The sequence below is a fragment of the Tenebrio molitor genome, chromosome 4, assembly GCF_963966145.1.
Source record: "Tenebrio molitor chromosome 4, icTenMoli1.1, whole genome shotgun sequence".
Lineage (NCBI taxonomy): Eukaryota > Metazoa > Arthropoda > Insecta > Coleoptera > Tenebrionidae > Tenebrio > Tenebrio molitor.
The window spans coordinates 10,504,841-10,528,170 of record NC_091049.1 but is presented as its reverse complement, the minus strand read 5'-3'; the positions used below and the strand labels follow the sequence as shown (position 1 = coordinate 10,528,170).

The 23,330-nt window shown below is 33.9% G+C and overlaps 3 protein-coding genes and 1 long non-coding RNA gene across 12 annotated transcripts; 1 reads left to right on the top strand and 3 right to left on the bottom strand.

The window, feature by feature from the left end:
• Nucleotides 1-10,020: 10,020 nt before the first annotated feature.
• LOC138129525 (uncharacterized) lies at nt 10,021-19,394 on the bottom strand. Of its 8 annotated transcripts, none has more exons than XR_011159234.1 (3): nt 19,167-19,394; nt 13,623-17,422; nt 10,021-13,568 (listed from the first exon to the last, which is right to left on the bottom strand). It is a non-coding gene; the product is annotated as an uncharacterized lncRNA (long non-coding RNA). The 8 variants fall into 8 exon arrangements; XR_011159233.1 differs by having other exon boundaries at nt 10,021-16,211; nt 16,279-17,422; XR_011159235.1 differs by having other exon boundaries at nt 10,021-16,400; nt 16,706-17,422.
• pyd3 (beta-ureidopropionase pyd3) lies at nt 18,361-20,931 on the top strand. 2 transcript variants are annotated; one of them, XM_069045831.1, is made up of 8 exons: nt 18,361-18,502; nt 19,410-19,523; nt 19,572-19,828; nt 19,879-19,973; nt 20,021-20,227; nt 20,279-20,596; nt 20,645-20,731; nt 20,788-20,931. In XM_069045831.1, exons 2-8 carry the CDS (start codon nt 19,420-19,422, stop codon nt 20,872-20,874), a joined length of 1,155 nt encoding a protein of 384 aa, XP_068901932.1. In that variant the 5' UTR covers nt 18,361-18,502; nt 19,410-19,419; the 3' UTR covers nt 20,875-20,931. The 2 variants fall into 2 exon arrangements, with proteins under 2 accessions (XP_068901932.1, XP_068901933.1); XM_069045832.1 differs by having other exon boundaries at nt 19,401-19,523.
• On the bottom strand, nt 20,749-22,491 carry LOC138129517 (zinc finger HIT domain-containing protein 2). The gene is made up of 5 exons (XM_069045833.1): nt 22,226-22,491; nt 21,822-22,169; nt 21,484-21,628; nt 21,226-21,435; nt 20,749-21,173 (listed from the first exon to the last, which is right to left on the bottom strand). The coding sequence occupies exons 1-5, from the start codon at nt 22,273-22,275 to the stop codon at nt 20,877-20,879; spliced, it is 1,050 nt and encodes a 349-aa protein (XP_068901934.1). The 5' UTR covers nt 22,276-22,491; the 3' UTR covers nt 20,749-20,876.
• On the bottom strand, nt 22,317-23,326 carry LOC138129524 (mitochondrial fission process protein 1). Its single transcript, XM_069045842.1, has 3 exons — nt 23,063-23,326; nt 22,881-23,008; nt 22,317-22,821 (listed from the first exon to the last, which is right to left on the bottom strand). Exons 1-3 carry the CDS (start codon nt 23,118-23,120, stop codon nt 22,540-22,542), a joined length of 468 nt encoding a protein of 155 aa, XP_068901943.1. The 5' UTR covers nt 23,121-23,326; the 3' UTR covers nt 22,317-22,539.
• Between the last annotated feature and the right edge of the window lie 4 nt (nt 23,327-23,330).

Genomic DNA, 23,330 nt, shown 5'->3' with positions numbered 1-23,330 from the left:
CGTTAAAGTTAATAGGAAATAGTAGGATGTATCCGCTGACATTGAAATAAATTACGAAGCTCTAAAACTGAAAAGCAAACATTTTAATCTCTATTATTAAAAGATTTCTCACTTTGAAAGATAAAAAAGTGTCTCAGGAAAACAATGTTATTTAATGAAACATGGACAAGTATTTTTCTATTTTAAATGCTCAAACTGTTAAATAGTAACCTAATCGGTCTCGAAGATGGTCGAATAATAAAATTATTAATATTATAATAAATTGTATTTCCACTTTCTAAGTAAATGACAGTTTACAGGCATTTGTGGTAACTAAGTAAATGAGTAGTTACGGGTAGAGCCCTGTAATATTTTATAGGCTCGTAAAAGAGACCTGTAATATTTCATGATGCTCATCAAAAATAATAATTAATCAAAAATAATGAAATAATTTTTGAAAAAGTTTATTATAAACACAAACAAATTTAACTACAGGTGTCCCCAAAGAAGAAGACGAGTCCATAACTCCGTTATTTATCGGAAGATTTTAATTATCTGTACACCAAATTAAATGGTTGTTAATAGGCTATAAAATGGCCTAATAAATTCAAGTATAGCCCCATGGGCTTCAAGGGTAAACTGTCAAAATATTTTTTTTCAAATGGGATAACATATCTTTTTTTAGTAATTCTGATAGAGATTTTTATTCTGAAAACAACAATGTATCACAAGTATACACTTAGATACCAAAAATTCACAAAAAAAAATGTCAAAAATCGCTATCGTCTATGTTCCATTTTGCGCTAAACATTGGCGGCATATCTGCGCAATCCCACATGTTATTATTTGTCATTTGTTTTTCCAGCTACCTTAATTTGGTTATTACATTGTAACGCAATGCATTTTGATAGCTTTTCGCTTTGTGCTCGTCATTTGTTTCAAAAGTTATTGTTATTTTTTTTATGTGAAGTTATACTTGTGATACATTGTTGTTTTCAGAATTAAAATCTCTATCAGAATTACTAAAAAAAAGTACGTAATCCCATTTGAAAAAAAAATATTTTGACAGTTTAGTCTTGAAGCCCTTAGAGTTATACGTGAATTTATTAAGCCGTTTTGTAGCCTATTAACAACCATTTATTTTGGTGTATAGATAATTAAAATCCTCCGATAAATAAGGGCGCTATGGACTCGTCTTTTTTTTTGGGGACACCCTGTATCAATTGTTGCAATTACATATGTTAATAATGCATTTTGATCCGTTTTCGAAAGTCATTTATATACCGTTCTTTGGATCGAATCAGTAGAGAACCGGACTTGCAGCGTTGGTAATTCCGTGGGTATTTTCTTGCACTTCAAGAAAATCACCTTCAGAGTCTTCACCGGGCATAAAATCCAATCTTTCTTTTCGCAACAATTTTCACAAAAGTTCTGACAGTATTACTTACTGGCTTATGAGACTCGTTCCTTCGTCACTCATCCCACAAAAGACAGCCCGCCCGTAAAGATTAATTTACTAAGCGTGTCACGTAAATAACTACATATTAAAAAAACTATCAGAACTTGTAAAAAATTAAGCAAGTTAGAAGTGTGCGAATAATAATTTTGAAATTAGCTGTAGAAAAACCATTGACAAAATCAAGTTTATACCATGTAAATTCCTCATTGATAAAAAAATTCACTGTATAGTAATTATCCCACCTCCACCCGGCGGCACGGCAATTTTGCCGGAGTACATACACTATTACGGATATTACTATCAAGTAATAGTGCAGTGCTTATCAACATAATTACCGGCGTCTTGCCTACGCATTTTGACTTTGTTGTGTATTATGTTCTGTGTCAATGTTAAGGAACTTCCTCACGATGTGACATGAGTATAATAATATACCTTTTTGAATTTCAACTACCAATGTGTTATCTAAATCCAGAATTTTTAAATTTTTAAAAAGAGATTGCGGTACTATTCCCGTTGCTGAAATTACAAGTGGTAAAATCTAAATTTTTTCTAAACACCAAAGATTTCTCATAGCAACGGACAGCTCTAAATATTTATTAATTTTTGTGTTATACTCGTATGTCTGTGTTATATTATGTGAATTTGGAACAGCTATATCTAAAAGTTATGCTTGCTTTTGTTGTTTATTTAAAATTATAATGTCTGGTCTGTTATGCTTAATATGAATGTCAGTTAAAATTGTTCTATCAAAATATAACTTGTAACTGTCATTTTCCAAACAACTTTCTGGTGTATAACTATAATGTGGTTGTGTATTCTTTAATAAATTGAATTTAACAGCTAAATTCATGTGTATAATTTTAGCGAATGTATCGTGTCGTTTTTTATATTGGCTTTGAGCCAAAACGGTGCAAGAAGAAATATACTTAATTTGCTTTTTATTTTAATCGACTTATTTTTCTTATTATCAAAATTATTGCAACAAAGTAGATACTTTGAATAAAACACTTGTTCGCGTATTTTTTAAAATACAATACATTTTTGGGTAGCGTTATACAGGGTGGTGCGCGGAAAACTCCTTTTTATCGTTTTCAATACTTTCCAATAGAAACTACTTCTACCGAATGGAACAATTAAAATGAAATTAAAACATTGCTTCTGACCTGTCCAGTTGAATATTTCAAGAAAAGAATTTTTCTTTTCAAGAAAAAGCAGTTTACATCTGACACCCATTTGCACTTCACAAATTCTTGCTCAGTACCTTAGATTGCTGAGTTACCACTGACCTGAAGTTTTTACATCCACCGGTGTGTCATCTCATCTAACAGCTGTCATCTATCTGACATCTGACATACCGGTGGATACATAGCCTTTTTACACGCAGTGAATTCCGATTTTGTCTTCCTCTGCTTTAATATACCTTGTTGATAAAACAACCACTTGTCACATTAGTCATTGCAACCAAAATGTTGCAAGGTCCTATAGTTGAATTTTTTTAATAAACAATTGTCAAAACGTTGTCTTGTTGGTATGAGCCAAACTGTGATTTTCATGATAATACGATTGGTCACATTGAGTGTCAACATTTTTTTATGTAACTGAGCCTGCGCCCTAACGAGCGAGAGTTTATTTCAAATTCGAAAAGGTTTCTCCTGATTTCTCATTCAATTTGTTTTGAAAATGAATTCATGGAAGAAAGGTACGGGAAGTGAAGTGAACATAACCTTAACCATGATTTGGTGTCAAATTGTTATACAGATGGTCCATATGTCCAAATTTTAGGGTGGTACAGTATGGTTTTTTACTTCATTTTGACACTGACAATTGTTTATTAAAAAAATTTCACTATATGTATCGTTATCACTCCCCTGGGGACGGGAAGAACACAAACCGCAGCTCCTCGTTTTACGGACGGGAACTGGTTTTATTTGCTTTGTCTGGAATTCCGGATTTATTTTTAAGTCTTATCGGGAACTGAAAGCTTATGAGATTGTAGGTTTCCGGGTAATGACGCGGTTGCCTGTGTAAAAATATTGATCTTTCATTAACCATGCCCCATGATGCTAGTTCAGAGAGATTTTGAAACTAACAATGAGTTTTTAAGTTATTGATTAATTAAATTATACATAAAAAAAGATTTACAATTATCATAATTCTTTTTCCATTTGAAAACATTTTTAGATAATTATTACATGAAATACAGCGTGATCAACAATGACTGAGTCTGTTGGCAATGAAACAATTGAAAAATATTGGTGTTTTTCTGTTTCGTAATTGGCACTGACCGGATGTTTTAACTTGACAAGACATTAAAAAAAAATTAGGTTATGTCGGGTATGTTCATGCTATTACAAAAATGACCCTTTGATGGTAAACGTCAAATTCGCCTGTCAACTCTGTCAAAGCTGACAACCGGAAATGCGTTTAGATTACAGTGGTACCAAAATCATTCAAATTTTCATTGTTACCAACAGATTCAGTCATTCTTGATCACGTTGTAGATTCAAAGTTGTACAAATAACTTTCATAGAAAAAACAAAATATGTACCTATTATCTATTTATTACAAACAAGTAATGTACTGTGGCGAGCAAAAAAAACTGGTCGTCAAAATCATGCTTTGATACAATGGAAAATGGTCCATTGTAAAACAGTCGTAAATATCATAACATTCATAACCTATAATAGTATAATATCATCATGTTGTATGACATTAATTGACATTGATTAATAAATTTTTTTGACATTTTGTTGACATGGGCATAATCAGGCAGGGAAATTTTTCTGATTTGTGACAATCTAACCAAATTTTGCAATGACATTGACGACCAAAATTTTTTGCTCGCGACAGTACCTACTGAGATTAATTGTATGGCAATTAACATAGAAAGTTTCATTGAAACCTTATTTGCATACGCTTTACATCTTTTGTCGTTTCATTTCTATTTAATCCAGTTGTCCAATACCGAGCAAGCAGGCGACAATCACGTAGTTTTATTACTACATAGCTTAAATGAATGAAGTATAATTTTCTGGACTGGAGTTGTCAAATAAGAATAGTCAATATCGACTGATAAACTATCATGTGATCAAATAAATTTCACATTAAGAGTGCTTTAGGATGTCGTTTACCCCATGTAAATACGAGTACATGTGTCGAGTGACAGTCCAAAGCATACTTGATCTGAAATTTTTTTGATCACACACACTATTGGGCATAATAAAAAAAATAGTTAACTCCTTTGACAATATAATTCATGTATCACGTGATCATGAATGATCCAATGAAAATGCGTAAAGTCCTTAGTTGCATGGCTATCACAGCGATAATAAAAAACAAAAAAATTATTATCTTATTTACTTTCGTCGTTATGATTTTTGATTGAAATAAATTTGTCAGTTTGACAAATAAATGAATAATTTTGTATTTCATTCATTATATTGTCTCATCGAATATAACACGTGGTATAATTAATCATCAATGATATTAAATTCGTGTAATTGAAGCAGGACATTTCACTCATAATATCATCGATAAATCATACCACTAGTTATATTATAGCCGAAAATTGGGTAATTGTTTACTTTAACTACTTCTGGAATTTTCGCGTTTTTTCTGGCTAGACAGCCTCAGAGGGTCCTCCTAGATCGTGTCCCACCATTGAAATCTTGTGCAAATGCCTTTTTTTAATCTCTTGTTGTATTTCAAGGTCGCGTCAAGGTCGCGCCAAGTCTTAGTATAACTAAAGGGTAAGGAAAATTTTCATTTGCACAAGGTTTGACTGGTGGGAAACGATGTAGGAGGACGTCCTGAGGCTGTCTAGCCAGAAAAAACGCGGAAATTCCAGAAGTAGTTAAAGTGAACAATTACCGAAAATTGTTCTGGCAAATTTCAACCTACAAAATTAAAAAGTCCTGTTTTAATGCTGTATATTTTAACATTACATATCTAAAACACGAATACCTACTCTATGCTATGCAAATAAAAAAAAGTTAAACGTGACGAACATGCAACAATTGATCTCAATTAGCTTTGCATATTGTCTTTGACTCGTGTTTCCTTTTTCCCATGTGTGACAACATCGTTTCAGGCACGTGACATCGCACCAGTCGAGCCCGGTCCTGGATGTCATCGTTTGCGATCGATTCTTCGGCACGACCGGATGCCATTGCAGTGTTTGGTCGATTTTGAAAACGGTCATTTCCGGCGGTCATGTCGCAGCATCAGCGCGACAAATTCCCCCAATAATAGGCCGATTTATTTTTACGACAGTTATTTGACGATTTTACAGTTGGACACCTGTTCGAGCTCCTCGGACGTGATTGTATTCGTATTCCGGGGGTCGAAAATTGTGACGACGCGATGTTTGGATTCGGGACAGATGCTTCCGGTGGCAGACAATGGGACTAACCGAGGACAAGCGGTTTTAGATTGACCAGAAAAGCACCAAAGGCATGGCTAATCGGCCTGGAAAGGAGGCTCGGAACCCTTTTTTTGCTTTGATAAACACATTAAAATAGATGACGATATCCTTCGCCGACCGAGAAAGGTAGGTTTTGTAAAAAATATGAAATATTTATTGGCGAAGTAGTTCTCAAATCATTCATACGTTTTTTTTTTTATCACAGAAGGGACATAGGTACATTCAAAAAAAGTGTGGACATATTATAGAACGATCTTAAAAATAATTGATATAAATGTATACATTCCTTTAACACTAACGTGATGCAACTTATTAAACGGAACTGCAACTATCAGTACCTACCTACCTGTATTTGTAATTCCAAATGAGTATTTTGATTCCTCGTAACATCTCAAAGTCTCAGTGTACTGTAGGTACTCGAATCTGTTATGCATTAAGCCATAAGGTATTATTTTCTCTAAATTGTATGGAATATGTGGTATGATTGATTTGTGAGGAAAAATTCCTGGTGGAAAATATTTAGTTAGAGCAACATTTATAGTGACTGTGATTATCAATATTTAGAATATTCGCAGTACTTGTGCAGCTTGAAAGAACAGTTAAAATTTTGGCTTTCTTTTTACCGTTTTTTGACAAATTTCATTCGTTTAAGAAAGCTTCATTAAGTATCCGAATTGTTTTCGTTTTTCAAATCAAAGTTCTTTATTACTTTGATGACATTTGGTAATTTGACATATGAAGCAAATGCTTAGTTATATATTTGTATCACTAGGCCAGAAACGAGTGAGGGTAAGTTTGCGGGCCGAGGCGGATAGCCGAGGCTTGCACATGCTTGCAAATACTCGCAAAACCGTTTCTGGACGTGTGATACACAAAATTTTTTGTGCCAACTTCTGCAGATATTTATTAAATAAAAGTTAAAGCACCTGTTTTAATAATTGGTATTAGGGACATTTTTTGTGTTGGCAACACTTAAACATTTAAATTTTAAAATCAACATTGCTATTGTTTCCTGACATTTATCAAATTTTATTAATTTGTTTTTATTTTTGACATTTTCCTGAAACAATTTGATATAATATTCGTAGATACACCTGTTCATGGTCAAGAAGTCGCTTAAAACGTAATTTTCGTTAATTAATTTTAGTAAAATATTGCTTTTGACGTTTGTACGTTATTGTGAATAGAAAAACATTTTTAACGAGCCATGCACAGAATTAACATTGACGTTTTAATGACGGTACAAAAATGTTACAAAGTGTCTCTAAAAGAATTGTGCGGTTCAATAAATTTCTTGTATAGAACTATGTCGACCAGTTGAAGTTACCAAATCAGATATCAACAGTCAAATGTCAAATTATTAAATCTTAGCGTCAGTTCGACGTCTTAGTTGTTTTGCTTGTGATTTTCTTTAGTTTTTCTATATTTGAATTACTTTTCATCTTACTACAGTCTTTATTAAAAATCTGTCATTTATGAACTTGCATAACCTTTGTTTTTCTATTTGGTGCCACAATATGTATGTTGTTACAGAGCGGCAAAAATCAAATATATTCGAATTGCACAGGACTCTTGATATACGTTCTTTTAGATTAGAGACATTTGTACGGGGTGATCAAGAAGGACTGTTTAAGTTGGTGATACTGAATTTTATTTTTAAATGGTACAACTGGAGTAACTTCCGGTTGTTGACGGCTTCACACTGACAGCCGCATCAGTGACAAGTCAAATCTGAGATTTCAAATTAAATTAAACATGCTGGTGAATTGTTTGAGAGAATAGTTAATTTATGTTTAGAGCAAAATGGGGAGCACTTCGAGAATTTCCTTTAGTTAATTTTTAGATTATTATTCCGAATTCCAACTTTGATCTCTTTTTGCCGTTAATTTTTACTCTCATAACCTACCATTTTGTCGTTGTTAATGCTACGTCAGATATCTGTCAAATAAACCCACAAAACATATCCGGTTGCAGTGTTGTAAATGGCCGAATAAAAAAAATGTTCTTAATTGTATTGCCAACTTAAACAGTCCTTCTTGATCACCCGGTAGGTATTATTTAAACAATATAGCAGAATTGTTTTCTAAAAAAGGTCCCAGACTGTCAACATACAATACAATACAAGTCTTGTCAGTCACCTGAAAATGTAAATCAAATGAAATGAAAAAGTTTTAGCATAATTATGTTAGAACAAAAAAAAATGTATGCCTTTAAAAGTTAGCACTAGAAAATTTGAAATGTTAAACCGAACTGTACCTACAATTTCTAGATAAAGAAAAATCGGCTTATTCACACCAGCGAAAGAAAGAAGAGCATCACAATTTATAATTTATGGCCGAAACAGTTTACAACTCACCACCACGTTAGCTTTAGGACCACCTGCGATGGTTTTGTAGAAATTTCAAGCTTCCTCTAAACACAAATTTTAGACAAATGATCAGCAATTTCAAAGGATAAAACTAAAACATAACTTCATAAAAATCCTTAAAAATATAAACTTTATTTTGTAACAGAAATCATGTTCTGGTGAAAATGAAGCTTATTCGATGATATGGAACATGTCCTATGAAAAACTGTAAGAAATTTGCCCCTGCGACCGTAATAAAAAGTGTCAGAAATACACAAAACAGTTATAAATAAATCAACAGACCTTGCGGTAGGCAAGTTCAAGTTGTAATATATTGATGCTAATAAAAATTCTACCGCGTTAGGTCTAGATTGTAGACCGTTGACCGTGACTAACTTATATTTTATTTTATTGCAACAATAGCCTGTTCATTTGTATCGGGAGGTATAGTTTGTCCAGCGAGAGATTGGTTGACATAAAAATAACTAAATTCTAGGCAGAGAAAGTACAGGGTGAGCAACAATAACTGTTTCAGTTGGCAATAAAAAATTTTACATCAAATTTTCAAGACTGTGAATTGTACCTATTTCGGTTTGTTTTATTGACATATTGACAGCTGGTATACATTTCAAATTTAAACGTCTTGGTTTTTGTAATCTTTTATTAATAAAATGGTTTTCTCGTTGGAACATGACATAAAAGTCACCAAAAATCACCAGAATTTATTGCCAACTCAATCAGTACTTGTTGCTCACACAGTACTACCTAGCGTAAATTATTTATTTATTTACCTTCAAGCAGTAACATTTTTTGCCCTGAAATTATTCTCTAATTAATGTATTCTAGTGCATTTTGTAATGTTGGGTTACAAGTTTACAATTTAAAATCTCCCAATCTCTCGCTGGACGAAATATACCATATATCTTTGAATTGATGGTTTTTGAGATGTCGAATTTTAAAGGTGACACAGGGTGGCAGTGAAATTCCAATTTTACATCAAAATTACCATAAAAAATTCTTCAATAAAAAAATTGTACTCACATGGTCACATGGCTGAATTCACATACATATGTTCATATTAACCAACTAAAAAATAAACATTGAAAAAAAAAACGCGTTTATAGACGTTTATTGACATTTAAGCTCAACTCAAAACGAACATCTTGGAAATTGTCTCCAAAATTTGCATTAAGTATGAACATTGTTTAATTTGTTCTTTTAGTTTTTTAGTTTGTTGATATCAAAACCAAGCGAGTATTATTTCCTTACTAAAGGCTGTGTAGAAATGTCGATACGATTTCACCTCAAGTATTTGATATTTTGTAGTCCATTCTAAAGAATAGATATTCCGAAAAAATACTTGCTGAGGTGCATGATTAAAGGGTGAAATCATCGCCGGAAAATGGAGGCTTTTTCGTTCTTCGCCTGTAGGTAGTAGGTATGTATAGTATCGGGCGTTCAAATGAAATCCTGGACTGAGTAGGCGTAGGAAAAATTAAACCGTTTAGAACAGTGTAAAGTTTGAATTTCCCGCCGTTTGACACAAATGACATTAGATTTTTGCTTCGAGAATAGGAATCGTTACGTTATTCTATTTTTGATGTAAAACATTGCAAAGAAAGAAAAAAAAGAAAAAAATGTTGGCTCTAAATTTTAGGTTAGTGTACCTATATAAAAGTTTACTAAGAGTAGGGCAAACGCGTATATTTGACAACTATTTTTGATCCAAATTTATGTCAGTTTAATGTCATTAGGTCAGTAGCGTCACAAGAGTTTCTTTTAACGGATCAGAATAAATAAAAAAATAAAAAATACTGGAAAACCAAACCAAACAATATTTTATTGAACAATAATAAATATTTTTGCTTAAACATTCATTTAAATACTAAATACGAATCTATTGTTTTAAATTTTGAACCATATCCCTCATGGCATGACTCTTGCTGGACCATTTAATTTTTTGGCGGATTCTGATTTCCCTTTTTAATTTCGCAGTATAAATTTTTAAACGATAAACCATCAATTTTAATGCAAACTTTGATTTTATGTTACAACAACGTCGAAATTTGATTGCCTGATAATCAGGATCGGCAAAAACTCCATCCTTTAGAATTTTCAATATATTTCCGCTGTAGCTATTTTTCTTTAAATATTTTTTTAAATTGGAAAATGCTTTTTCTACTAAAATTGCAGTCTGAAATGTCTTGTGCGTCACATAAAACAGACATCCTGCTTTGTATTCCTTTAGAGCTACAAATTTAGAATAAGGTCTAATAGTAATTCGTTTAGTTTTTGATCCTAAAGCCAACATACAATCCTGACAAATTTTTTGTTTCCTCATTGTTTTTATCACATATCCAGCACAATTATACAAAGCATTTTTTTCTCTCAAAGAAAGTTCATTTTGATGTTTATTCCAATCGGACGGTAATATCAAGTTTCTTTCTGTTTCATTATCATTATAATTTTTTTTATCTTGATTCATTCTAATATAATTTAAAAAACCTGTCAATGGTGCTCCTTCATCATATTCATAATTTGTGTTGTTGTTAAATGGCATGTCTAAATATTGAGAAACAGACAACAATTTCAAATCCTGTTTGAATTGAATTGCTGTCGGCACGGGATGTCTGGATCTTATTTGAGAAAAAACGTTCTCTAAACAGTCTTGCGAAAATCTCGAAGTTAATAAAAATGAGTATTTTTTTTCATTTAAAAATAAATTTTGAAGGTCTAGAATTGATTTCGTTGTTAAAATTACTCCCGTTTGAATAGGTTTCCATAAGGCCTTTCCATTTTTATCAGGAGCTACTTGTAAACTCGAAAATAATGTTATAAATTCGTCAAGAAATAATAGTGTTTCCTGATATACTCTCAAATTAAATTTACTTAAAGCCAGTGTCGTCGTCCGGGAACTTATCAGTTTAAACCACTTGGAAACCATATCGATAAAAAATGCCGTTGTTAAAGATGATTTATCTTCGGTAGATTCTGCAGCTAATCGCATCCCACAGCTAACGTCCCAATTTAACACATTTAATGCATGGGAAACTTTCATTTTGTTGAAATGTCCCGTATTCAATAAATCGACGCTTAATTTTGGTGCAAATTTTAAATCCACAGTTTCTTCTTCATCACAAAATGTTTTTATATGTTCAATTTTCACAAGATTGCTTGGTAATTTGTATTTTTCTACAAAATATCGTGATAACTGTATACTTTTGTTCTGCACCAAACAATTCTTAATATTTTTCAATAAATGTGGCCCATCTGCTAAGAAGTAGATTTTTCGTCCATCAGAAGGATTTATAATAAAATTTTTAGTGGCACGATGTTTTCCAGCCATTATTCCAAATTTTCTCCACATAGCTTGATTTGCAGCCCCCATATCAGAAGTAACAGAATGAATTGTTAATCCTATTTCACTGGTTTTCTGAAAAATTTCTAATAGGATATCTCCTAGAATCATTCCGTTGGTGCTGTCTCCCGTGTAGTAGAATGCGGCTATTTGCTTCCACCTGGTTGAAATTCCTCCCAGCATAATTACCAAAGCTTTACTGGCTACACCTTTATGTTGAGGGAAAGTAATATTGCCAACATATGTTCCGGTTTGAACGCAATAGTCTAATCCAGGCTTTATATCCATTTCATCCAAAACTAACATGCAATCTTTAACAAAATCATTATTGAATGTCTCTATCTTAATTTTCATAAAATTTATAACATCATCTAAAACTCCCGACTTAAACTGTAAATTTTGTAAATGATAATTTAATGTGCGAATTGCTGGAAATGGCAATTTCATTTTTCTCAACATGGTATATCCACTGGTTCCACATGCAAATTTAAGTTTCAGTGATTTGGTTAAAGTTTCGTTTGAACATTTTCTGAATTTTTTTGTTCTAATGGCCTGAAGTTGATCTTCTGTAAAAACATTTTCCAATTTTTCTTTTAGTTCTTTATTTTGACGTTTTTGTAAGTAGAGGGCATTACTTAATTTTTTGTTATTTACTTTAAAAATCATCAATCTCTTCTTTAAATTCTGAATTTTTTTTTGGAGACGGACGTGATCAAAATTTTCTTTAAATTGGTTTAAATTATCCGGTAACGCAGCACACATTTTTTCTTCTATGTTTGAATTTAATGAGAACTTCGGAAAGCCGAAAATAGAAGGTGCAGCATGCTTCTTCAGTACTTTCCCATAAATTTCCCACTGATCTTCTGAAAAATGGTCTGCACATATTCTTCCATTCTTCGGTGGCGTTCTATTCATGTGCTTTGTCCAAATAGAACGCTTATATGGGTTTTTCGGGATAGATTTGAAAATTATACCATCTTCGCTTCTGTTTTTACATCCTTCTACACTGCAGCCTGTCATTGTTGTTATTTGACGAACGGCAATGAATGTCACAATGACGTATATTTTAATAAAATAAATAAATAGGCTGTGGTAAAAGTGATCCACCAATCAAATTGGATCACGCTGTTTGCCCTACTCTTAGTAAACTTTTATATAGGTACACTATTTTAGGTTAGCTGTCAACATGCTCCAATTAATCTACGCTTTAAAAAAGCACAACAATTGACGGTTTCCAATGCCTTCCCAGTCCAGGATTTCATTTGAACGCGCGATATTTTTACCCATAATAGAAGTATTGACTAAAATCATAAATCACACCAACAAAGAAATAGTTTACAATTCACTTACAGGTACTTGCACTTACAGGTAAGAAAGCGGTCATTTTTGCCCGTTGGGTGCCACCAAAAATTTGGCTGAGGTTATTTAACACCCCACCATAAATTACCGGATGGGGTGCTTTAAGATCTGTTTCTTTGTTAGTGTGATTTATGATTTTAGTCAATATTTCTATTAGGGGTGAAAATACTATACCTAAATACAGGTTGTCCCAGAACTCGCGCGTCAGCCGTTAACTGTAAATTTTAATATTTAATCCGACAAGGATTCTACAACAAAAAACGTCAAAAGCATGTTAGTTTTGAAATGAAAACAATTTTAAGATAACCAATCACATACGCCTTCCTAAAGGTAACTCTACTAAATGTATGCTTTTCCGAGGAAATGACTTTAGATGTTGCTGCTAAAAAAACTGTGATGAAATTTTTTGACAACTTTTATTAAATTCTGTCACTGACATTTAACAGAAACGGAAACAACATTAAACGAAAAGTACATTTTTAAAGTAAATGTTCAAATTGTGGATTTTCTCCTGACCATACGTGAAGATTGTGACTATTAAAAATCCTTTTGCGGCAAAAATAGGATTCATTCGTAAGTAAAACATTTGCAAGAAAGCCTGGATTCTCTTCGTGTTCCTGGAGTTCCAATCGAGGTGCATAATCTTCGGATAATAGATGTTGTACTTTGGTGTAATGATTCGGGTACATGTGGTTACCTTTTAAAATGTTTTAAACAGTATTTTTTGATTGATTCAGGATGTCGGCCACATTTCTAACACTTATCCTTCCATCTTGCGTAAATGATTGAAGTACTCCTTCCGTATCAGGAGTGCGCACCGTGCGGTCAACACCACCAACTCGTTTTCTATCGGGAACCAAAAAACCAATGGTTCTTGTTCTGTTCACTAAACCTAAAAATACGTCCGAACTAGGATGCCGACGATGTGGAAAGCGTTCACGATACAACCTTGCGGCCGCTTTAGAATTCCTGCCACTTTCCCCGACAATTATCATCATTTCGGTATATTCTTCGAAAGTGAATATTTCTTACTGTGTTGCTGTCCAAGAATCGAGACTCTTCAAAAGTACTAATCAATGTCACTTTGACGTTAGTATAAAACGTTTGCATAGTTGACCAGACAAATTATGACTTTTTAACATTAATTTTGTTACCTGGTAACAACAGTACACGGAATAATTCACCTGATACACTTTACTAATCAATATTCTGTGACTGGCTATCTTAAAATTGCTGTAATTTAAAAACTAAATGATTTAAGAAAAAAAATCTTGAAAATCCTATATCAGATGGAAGAACAGAATTTGTGGTTTACGGCTGACGCGCGAGTTCTGGGACACCGATATATTGAAAATTAAGAGACAGCGAAAAAATTCCAATAGGCAGAAATTCTCCCTTTTTCTCGCGCTACAATAGCGTGTAAAAGGAAAATAGTTATTTGTACTAGTTATGAAAGTCATACTTTTTTTCATAAATTTGTAGTTTAATCAAGCAAATGAGTGAAAAAAGAGACTTTCATAACGTGTTGTACACGCTATTTTTTTGCATATCGTAAGTTGAGAAATTTGGCCTAAAAGGACTTATGAAAAATTAAAAAAAAGTAAAGTCTATTCAAAAAACATCTGGACTATCAAAATCAAAATTGGAGTTGTTAGGGCAACATTTTATATCCAGTTTATAGTACTTTTTGAACCCTTTAATTTGATGTACTGCTCGTTGAATTTCAAATAAGAAAGATATAAGCTGGGGCGTTTTTTTTGTGATCACTCTGTAGATGTCACTGTTATTTTTTTGTAATTTGAACAAATAATGCAGTCGAACATAAAATATTGTATGCAACTCGTCCATAACGATGCTTTATTGGACTCTTCTATTTATGGCCTCGCTCGCTGGTCCATAAACTCGACTCGTCCAATAAATCATTACATTATGGACTTGTTACATAAATAGCTATTTTAACAAAAAGATGTATAATAAATATGAATGGATGTGCGGTTGTCCAGTGACTAATAAACTATTTTTTTTGCAAGTCAATAAAAATCACTTTTTGTAAAACGTGTTAAAAATTAAATAGTTACAATTGAAACTCATTCATTTCATTTTAAGCCATTTGGCTTTGCTTGAAGTATATTTTTTTCTTTCTGTGTGCCCACTTGAGAAGAAATGCCACGAGCCGCCACTGCTTTCACTACGATTTTTCGTTTAAAAAAATGCTACTTTCATTACGATTTTTCGTGTAAAAAAGTTCTACTTTCATTACGATATGCAAAATATAATTTTTTATAATTTTCTTCCGAAAAAACATTTCTTATTGTTTACTTGCATAAAAATTGTTTTTTTCTTCATTTTAAAAATAATAAAAAGAGAATTTGCATGGAAACAAACAAAACACTGGACAAAAAATTATATTATCTCGAACATCTTTTTCCTTTGTAATTTCCCACTCACATAGGTAGAATAAATACACTGTTTCTTGTGGGAATATGAAAGAACGAAATTTTTGCGGAGGGAATTTTTCCGCTATTTTTTAATTTGTCAGGTATAAGTGAAAACCAGCTGCTGCAGGAGGTGCAGTTTCTAGGATGATTGGAGGTAATTTACAATTTGCTTGTAACGGGACCCCAATTCACTGCATGCTTATCGTCCTTTTTGGGTGCTACCACTTACTCCGTCACAAGGCTCGTCGCTTTGAACAGTGTCAAGCTAACCTGGAATGGAATTCTATTTGCGTTAGTGACGAGTGTCCCCGTGTATATAAACCTTACAGGTTTTTCCATCAAATTTAGAAACTTTTTCTTATTTTCAAAAAATCTCTTTACTTTTGTTATACTTAAAATGAATAAATAAGTTCCTATATTCATTTTATTCTATTTTTTAATTCTTTTTTGAACTTCACTTCAGTGTGATTACTGTGATTACTCGTTTTTCTTTTACGATGGTGGTCTGTCTGAATTCGAGCAATCTTCCTGTTACTCCCGTGTGTTATAAACACACACTTTATCATTTTATTTGCTTCTACTGTAATGATGATGTCACGATTATCTTCACCAACCTATTATTATCTTCCCTGTCATTCCGATTTACTTTAGAACTGCTATACTGAACGTTTCATTGTTCTCATTTTTTCTTTAAATATTTTAAACAAGTGTACCTAATTAACCAACAACAATTTCCAATAATAATGCGGAATCTGGAAAAGTGCCCCGAATGCTTGCAGCCCTTCCACGTTGAATAGCAAGGGAAATCCTCTCGAAAGGGAATTTCTTTGATTTTGAATCGCCTGATTCTGCAATAACAAATATTTTGTTTATATTAAATTATTGTAATTTATTGACACATAATGAAATTATTACATTCTCTGGACAGCGTTTTCCAACCTTTTTGAATATGCGACCCCCTTCTGAGTAAAAAAATTCTGGCAACCCCACAGGACCTTAATATGTATATGTCAGTGTCATTGACATGAGTCTTGGAACTAAAAACTGAATTGTTAATGCTCTTACAAGATGCTAAATCTGAATAAGTATGCGAATCATTTTTGTGGCCCTGTTTGGCTATTAAAATTAGCATTTCTCGCTGATCTTTTTGATCACGTAAAAATCGTGCGTTCATTTAAATTTATCCACCACTCGTGTAAAAACGTAAGATTTAAACAAATAATCCGTGATCCGTACAGTGTTTTCACAATCGACTCTTCAACGCCAACTTTGAGGGTAAATTTAAATGAACGCACGATATTTTAAACAAGAGTACCTATCCAAGGGAGGGAAGACAACATACTTAACGGCCAAGGATAAAATCCAAGGATTCATTGCAAAAATTAGGTTGTGGTCGGTCAACGTTTACAAAGAATAATGTAGATACGAGTCTTTCCTCTGCGTTCAGAAGATTATCGAAGAAACTACAAAGACAAAAGACTATTCGTTGGTAGTAAATGCTCACTTTTCTTGTATGATAGGTACCTACGTACTAAGCTTGCATGATTTGGAAGAGGAAGTTACTTTCCAGAACAGGTCTCTGAATCTGGCGATGGGCAAAGATTACAAGTACACTTGCATTAAAGAAAAACGGGACACGCCAAAAAAATAGATATAATAGGTACAATTTTTTAATTGTTTGAAAAAGGTTTATTAGAAACCGGTTAGAATTATTTGAGGGTATGTCAATTTATAAATAAATTGGTTAGCCTTTAATAAATTATATTTTTTATAGGTAGGTACTCATTAACAGTGCAAGAAAAAATGAGTTTTTTGTTGTTTGTCCCGTTTTTTTTTAATCCATCTGTACAACTAGTAATCTAATCACAAAGATGAAAGAAAATCGTATAGATATTGCTGCTGAAGGCATTCTTAAAATGGAATTGAATTCGCAGAAGATTGATGTCTTCTGGATAAAGAGAAAAGAAGAATATCCAGAGCTGGCAAGGGAAGGTTTGAATTTATTAGTGCCATTTGCCACATCCTACTTACACGTCCTCTTCAATGGTGGATTTAAAAACTAGAAAGAGAAATAGACTCCAGTTAGACAATGATTTGATAAATTTGCATCTCAAAAATAGATCCACGATTCGAAGAATTATTAAAAAATAAACAAGCACAGGCTTCTCACTGGAAGTATTGTAACGTAGGACCTACAACCACAACCCTTGCTTTTTACTTTTATCTTCCTTGCGACTGCGACCCCCAAGCAAGTCTTCGCGACCCCCCAAGGCCCCAAGCGCTCGCGACCCACAGGTTGAAAAACACTGCTCTAGAACATATCAATGTCTCTAGCAATGACATTTTGTTTTACTCTCACACTGCTTCTTATGTAGTTCCAACTAGCCAGGATTGAACACTTTTATCTTAGCTTGTTTTCGACGTAGAAGAGCTCATTATACCGAGTAACTGTTTAACGGTTTCTGCAAGTTGAAAATTTCATCGACACGTCTAGACTCTAGATCATTTGGGGTAGATAATCATAAAATCTCCGTCCTAGATATTTTGTATCTTTATAGCATCGTTCCAAATAATCTAAACATTGATAAAATTGGAGTGTCCGTTATTTCGATACTTAAATTTTAAAACTTTTTGGATTGCTACTTAACGGAAAGTTAACGATACATCTGTGCTGAATATATCGCGGTGTAGTTAGCATACCTCCCTTACTTTGTTTTGTCGCTATACCTAGGGTCTGTGCGGTCGTGTCATCAAACGACTTGTGTTTTTTTACACTGCAATTCTAAACACCAGAAGTTAACTTTTAATTTAATTCTTTTTTTCTTCTAATTTCGTAATACCTACTTAATTGGTTTAAATTCTTAATGTTTTAGGTGAGATAAGGTGAATCTTTAAATCAATTAAAGTATGTTTCAATTCACTGTAAATATTTACTTTTCTTTCACAATGCTTAAGTAGCTGATAGGGAATTGCTCGAGTAGAGATTACACTTTTGGAGAAACTTTCAAATAAAAATTCAACTTGATATTGACGCCATATTTCTCTCATTGAGCAATCGTTGTCTATCATTACAAAGGTGTGGCATATGTACATAGTTGACGAGCCTTGGAAGGGTTAACATACGCGAGCAAAGCTGCAGGTAAAAGCTACTGACTAATAATTTAACATTTTTTTTTAGAAAACTGCTACGTAGAAAAAGTGATGATAATTATAATTTTCGCTGACCGCTAAAAACTTTTCATCTGTATCAGGCTGATCAATATTAAATTGGTATTTAATAAGAAATCACATAACCTTTCAACAAAAATGGTCATGACGTTTTTACAAAGTACTTATTTATATATTTTTGTTCGCTTTATTTTCTTCTCTCGATAAAATTAGTGTCATCCTATCGGTAAAAATTTGGTTGTTACCTCACGATCAGATTTTTAAGAAAGAATCATAATCTATTACTAAACTAAATAGGTACCTTTCCATCGTAAAAATACAGTCTTGGAAAAAATACACAAAACTACGTCATACTACAATTAAATTTACATTAGATTAAAATGTATGCTATTTTCATGCGATAATAAAATTATGCGGTAGAGCTGTTGACCGTCTCTAACATTTCAAGTATTTCTTTTTTAGTAATACTTTACTACAAAAGAAAAACATGAAAGATCAGAAAAAATATTTGGGAACTTGTACATTTTCTTATATTACTTCCTGCAGGTGCGGTTTAAATCTAAAAAAATATATACAGAACTAAAGATTATACTGATAATTTACATAAATTATAATTATAAAAAAAAAATACTTACATTCATTATTTTGATGTCATTATCACAACTTCTATTTAGTCATTTGGCTAAGAAACAATTCTTGTCCAAGCAATTCCCTTCTCACAAAGATTTGTATCCTAACAAAACAACGTAGATACGCGTCGAAAATGAATGAACAAACATTTAAATAAAATTCCGATTACGCTCCTGTCGTCCTTGACGTCACGAAAGTAAACACTGGCTATTTTTAAAAACGATAATCGCATTTAATCGCCTCGGCAGACCCGACAACATGTCTTCCCAACAACAGTTCGAAAGCGTCGAAAAGATCCTGTCAAAACTACCTCCGGAGGACCACGAACAAATCCGGAACGTCCTCTACGGCAAATCCACCACGTAAGTCGCCAGCGAGTGTCACGGCACCGTATCTAAGTAGACTTACAGACAGTTGCACTTACCTGATGCCGAATCCAAGGCACAAGAACACGACCTTGAACTGGTTTCCTGTCGCTTTGACAGCGCACCGGAACAACTGAGACCTCCGAAAATCGTACGCGTTGGCATTTTGCAACACAAGCTTCCCTTGCCGCCGGGGGTCCCCATCAAGGAGCAACGCGATGCGCTCTACAAACTGGCGAAGGGGGCCATCGAGACCGCCGCGACTGGAGGGGTGAACGTGTTCTGCTTCCAGGAGGCTTGGAGTGAGTCCACTCTTTTGCAAAATTTCTTTGTATAAAAAACTGATCTTCAGATATGCCTTTCGCGTTTTGCACGAGGGAGAAATTACCTTGGTGCGAGTACGCCGAGCCCGCCGATTCAGGACCCACAACGGCCTTTTTGAAAGAAGTATAACATCTAAAATTTTCCAAATACTTTTCTAAACGCAATTTAAGCTTGCCAAGCGCTACAATATGGTCATCATCTCGCCCATTTTGGAACGTGACGAGATCCACGGCCAAACTGTGTGGAACACCGCCGTCGTGATCGACAACTACGGCGACTACTTGGGGAAACACCGGAAGAATCACATTCCGAGAGTCGGAGACTTCAATGAGTCCACTTATTACATTGAGGGCAACACTGGCCATCCAGTTTTTCAAGTAAATCTGTGCAAAGCTGCTTCGGTCGGTCTATTCACATGTTTTTAACAGACAGAATTCGGCAAAATCGCTATAAACATATGCTACGGCCGCCACCACCCCCTCAACTGGCTCATGTTCTCCATCAACGGGGCAGAAATCGTGTTCAATCCGTCCGCAACGGTGGGAACCTTGAGCGAGCCGTTGTGGGGCATTGAAGCCAGAAATGCCGCCATAGCCAACAGCTACTTCACTTGCGCGATCAACAGAGTCGGCACTGAAGTTTTCGAGAGGGAATTCACTTCAGGAGACGGCCAACCGGCGCACAAAGATTTCGGACAGTTTTACGGGTCTAGTTACGTCGCGGCCCCCAACGGATCGCGATCTCCGGTCAGTTTTCACAAAATCATTGAAAACATGTAACGGTGGGAATTTTAGGGCCTGTCGCGGGTCAAAAACGGACTCTTGATTACTGAGCTGGACCTGAATCTGTGCAGACAAGTTAGGGATCATTGGAGTTTCCAGGTAATAATACCATCAGCTTGTACACTGTTTTTTCATTATTATTATTATTTCAACAGATGACCCAGAGATTGGATATGTACGCTGAACAACTGGCTAAGGCCGTCCAACCCGACTTTGTACCGCAGATTATTCATAAAAAATGAACTTACAATGTGTAAAAGTCTTTTGCAAACGACAAAAGATATTCTACTTTTCTCAGACACGTCTTGATTTTATTCTTCGATTCTAGCTTAACTTCTGGAAAGTGGTCATTGGAAAAATTCTTACTGAACGTTGATTTCTGTTCTTTTTTGGTCAGAGCCAGATTCAGCAGCTTGTGTAAGTCAGACAAGGCACATAAAATGTAAAAATTTTGTTCATTGTTGTTGGGGCCTTTCATGATCTTATCCAAATCTTCTCTCAAGAGTTGGAAGTTTTCCAAATCGGCAACAATCCAGTCGCTCTGTGTGAAAACAGTAAATATAAATCGGTATACTCACAGATGGGACAATTACCTCAGTGCACAGAACTTGGACTGATTTCAATGCTGTTTTAAAATCTTCAAAATTCTGATTCACTTTCAAACATAATGACAGTGCAACCACACAGCTGACAACTTCTTTATAGAAATCATAGTACTCTCCATTAAAATAACGTGTTGCAAATGCATATGCTGCTAATACATTTACTAGATTGTACTTGACACAGTTCGCTGGGTCTCTTTTCTAAAAATTCTGAATTATTTTTGTTATCTCCTTGCAATCTTAACTTACTGATATATCACGAAAATTTTTGATTTTCACTATTTGAGGACATTTGCTTTTATACTCTTGAGATGAATTCACTTCTTCCACATTTTTTGATCTATGTAACCACCATGGATCCCACGAAGGTATCAATTTTGTCACATCTTCAGATCTATGGGAGATGAATTTAACCAAATGATCATAATTACGGTAATAGATATATATATCTACTAGATGATCAGCAAACAGGCATAATAAAACTAAGTTCTCACAATTAAATATCTAAATGCAGTAACTGTTTGTTCTTTGTATACTCTGTCATCTAATAGACACTCTAAGGATTACCACAATTTCAGCAAACAAACTTTAGAAAGGCAATAAACTCCTGTTGCTCATCTTCAGTTAATTTTTCCCACACTTGATCTGCATTGTCTAAATCCACCCCTGCAAGTCTGTTAGTGATATCTGCAACATCGTCCTCATCATCTGAGTCTAATTCACTGTCTTCCTCGTCATTTAAGTGGTTTCTCTTCAAGATTTCCAACATTTTCTTTTTGGCTTCTTCATTGTTTTCGAGCGCTAATTCCTCTATTATACACTTTTTGTAGAACTCTTCAGAGCATTGCAAGTGTTTTTCTGACTGATAACAAGTCAACGAACAATATTTCACGTGGCATTTGGGACACGAGTATTTTGAAAGTGCGTTATCGCATCTAAAACGTCAAAACATAACCTCACTTTTTAAACTAGTTAATTCACTCATAATTACATTTCGCAAGTGTTCGTAGCGTCCAGCTCTATAATTTTAGCTTTGGACATTTCGAATTCTTTAAACAATTACCATCAATTTAGACAAACTATTTGTAAACACTCGTTTATTTACGCAACAATAACATGTGATACCAACTATTGTTTCAAACTAAACAGGGCTACCACACATGCAGCAACTTTGACACTATGCTATTCAAGCACGTCCATAACAATTTCGACTATTTTTTTTAAATTGCACTACCCTTGCCTTTTTTTGGCACCTGAGGCAAATTCAAAATGCTTTGTACTATTTTATTACTGTACTGTCAACTATTAAGGTGCTATTTTTCTCAAACTATAGTCAAGCAGTGTGTCCACCGATCTATCTATTGGTTTAATAATAAAGGGTATTATGCCTAAACCAATGCAGGTTACTATCAATTTTCTGTTGTTTGGAGGGAGCTTTGTTGTGTTGTATAACACATAATTTGAAAAATAACATACACGATTAATTACAAAACCTGGAATAACAACTGAGGCCAGCATTTGCCAAATAAGCGTATCAGTAGCGATGTAAAGCGTCTTTGTGATACGACCAGACTTGCCTGAGTTTCTCTGTAATACAGAATAATAAAATTAATAATCTCAATTGTTCCATTCATTCATGTCTTTACATGATAGGTCTTCGCAGTTTTGTCTATTGTGTCAGCAAAAACATACAATGTGGCAATACCGTAAGAGATGTTGACCCATTTGGCTCCAATAAATCCCCGCAGAGACTCCCCAACTTCGTTGGCGTAACCTGTACCGCAAACGGGGTTAACTAATGAGTAGCGAAAGGATTCGATCAAATTACCTAACAGTCTTATTGGAGTATCCTTGTAAATATCGTGGCCGCGGTTGTGAGAATCCATTTTTCAAATTTTCTGTGAAGATTGATGATAACAAGTGTTTATTAAAAAGTTAGGTTATGTTGACGCAAGGGTAATAGTTTCAAATAAAAAATTACTAGATTTAGTTTTAATGTTGAAGAAAATAGCTGAACGAAGATTTTTCATAAACAATTGCAATTATTTAAATTACGTCAATTTCTATTTATTTATAATTATTTCTAGTGACGTAAG

What these genes read in the sequence shown, in the direction of transcription:
- LOC138129517 (XM_069045833.1), bottom strand. Translation starts at nt 22,275, where the DNA reads ATGTCCAAAGCTAAAATTATAGAGCTGGACGCTACGAACACTTGCGAA. An exon ending in AAAATTTTCGTGATATATCA is followed by an intron (nt 21,436 to 21,483) that starts GTAAGTTAAGAT and finishes CAGAATTTTTAG; the next exon opens with AAAAGAGACCCAGCGAACTG. An exon ending in TCCAAGTTCTGTGCACTGAG is followed by an intron (nt 21,174 to 21,225) that starts GTAATTGTCCCA and finishes GTTTTCACACAG; the next exon opens with AGCGACTGGATTGTTGCCGA.
- LOC138129524 (XM_069045842.1), bottom strand. Translation starts at nt 23,120, where the DNA reads ATGGATTCTCACAACCGCGGCCACGATATTTACAAGGATACTCCAATA. An exon ending in TACTCCAATAAGACTGTTAG is followed by an intron (nt 23,009 to 23,062) that starts GTAATTTGATCG and finishes TTTGCGGTACAG; the next exon opens with GTTACGCCAACGAAGTTGGG. An exon ending in AAACTGCGAAGACCTATCAT is followed by an intron (nt 22,822 to 22,880) that starts GTAAAGACATGA and finishes TCTGTATTACAG; the next exon opens with AGAAACTCAGGCAAGTCTGG.
- pyd3 (XM_069045831.1), top strand. Translation starts at nt 19,420, where the DNA reads ATGTCTTCCCAACAACAGTTCGAAAGCGTCGAAAAGATCCTGTCAAAA. An exon ending in CTCTACGGCAAATCCACCAC is followed by an intron (nt 19,524 to 19,571) that starts GTAAGTCGCCAG and finishes GTAGACTTACAG; the next exon opens with ACAGTTGCACTTACCTGATG. An exon ending in GGGATCATTGGAGTTTCCAG is followed by an intron (nt 20,732 to 20,787) that starts GTAATAATACCA and finishes TTATTTCAACAG; the next exon opens with ATGACCCAGAGATTGGATAT.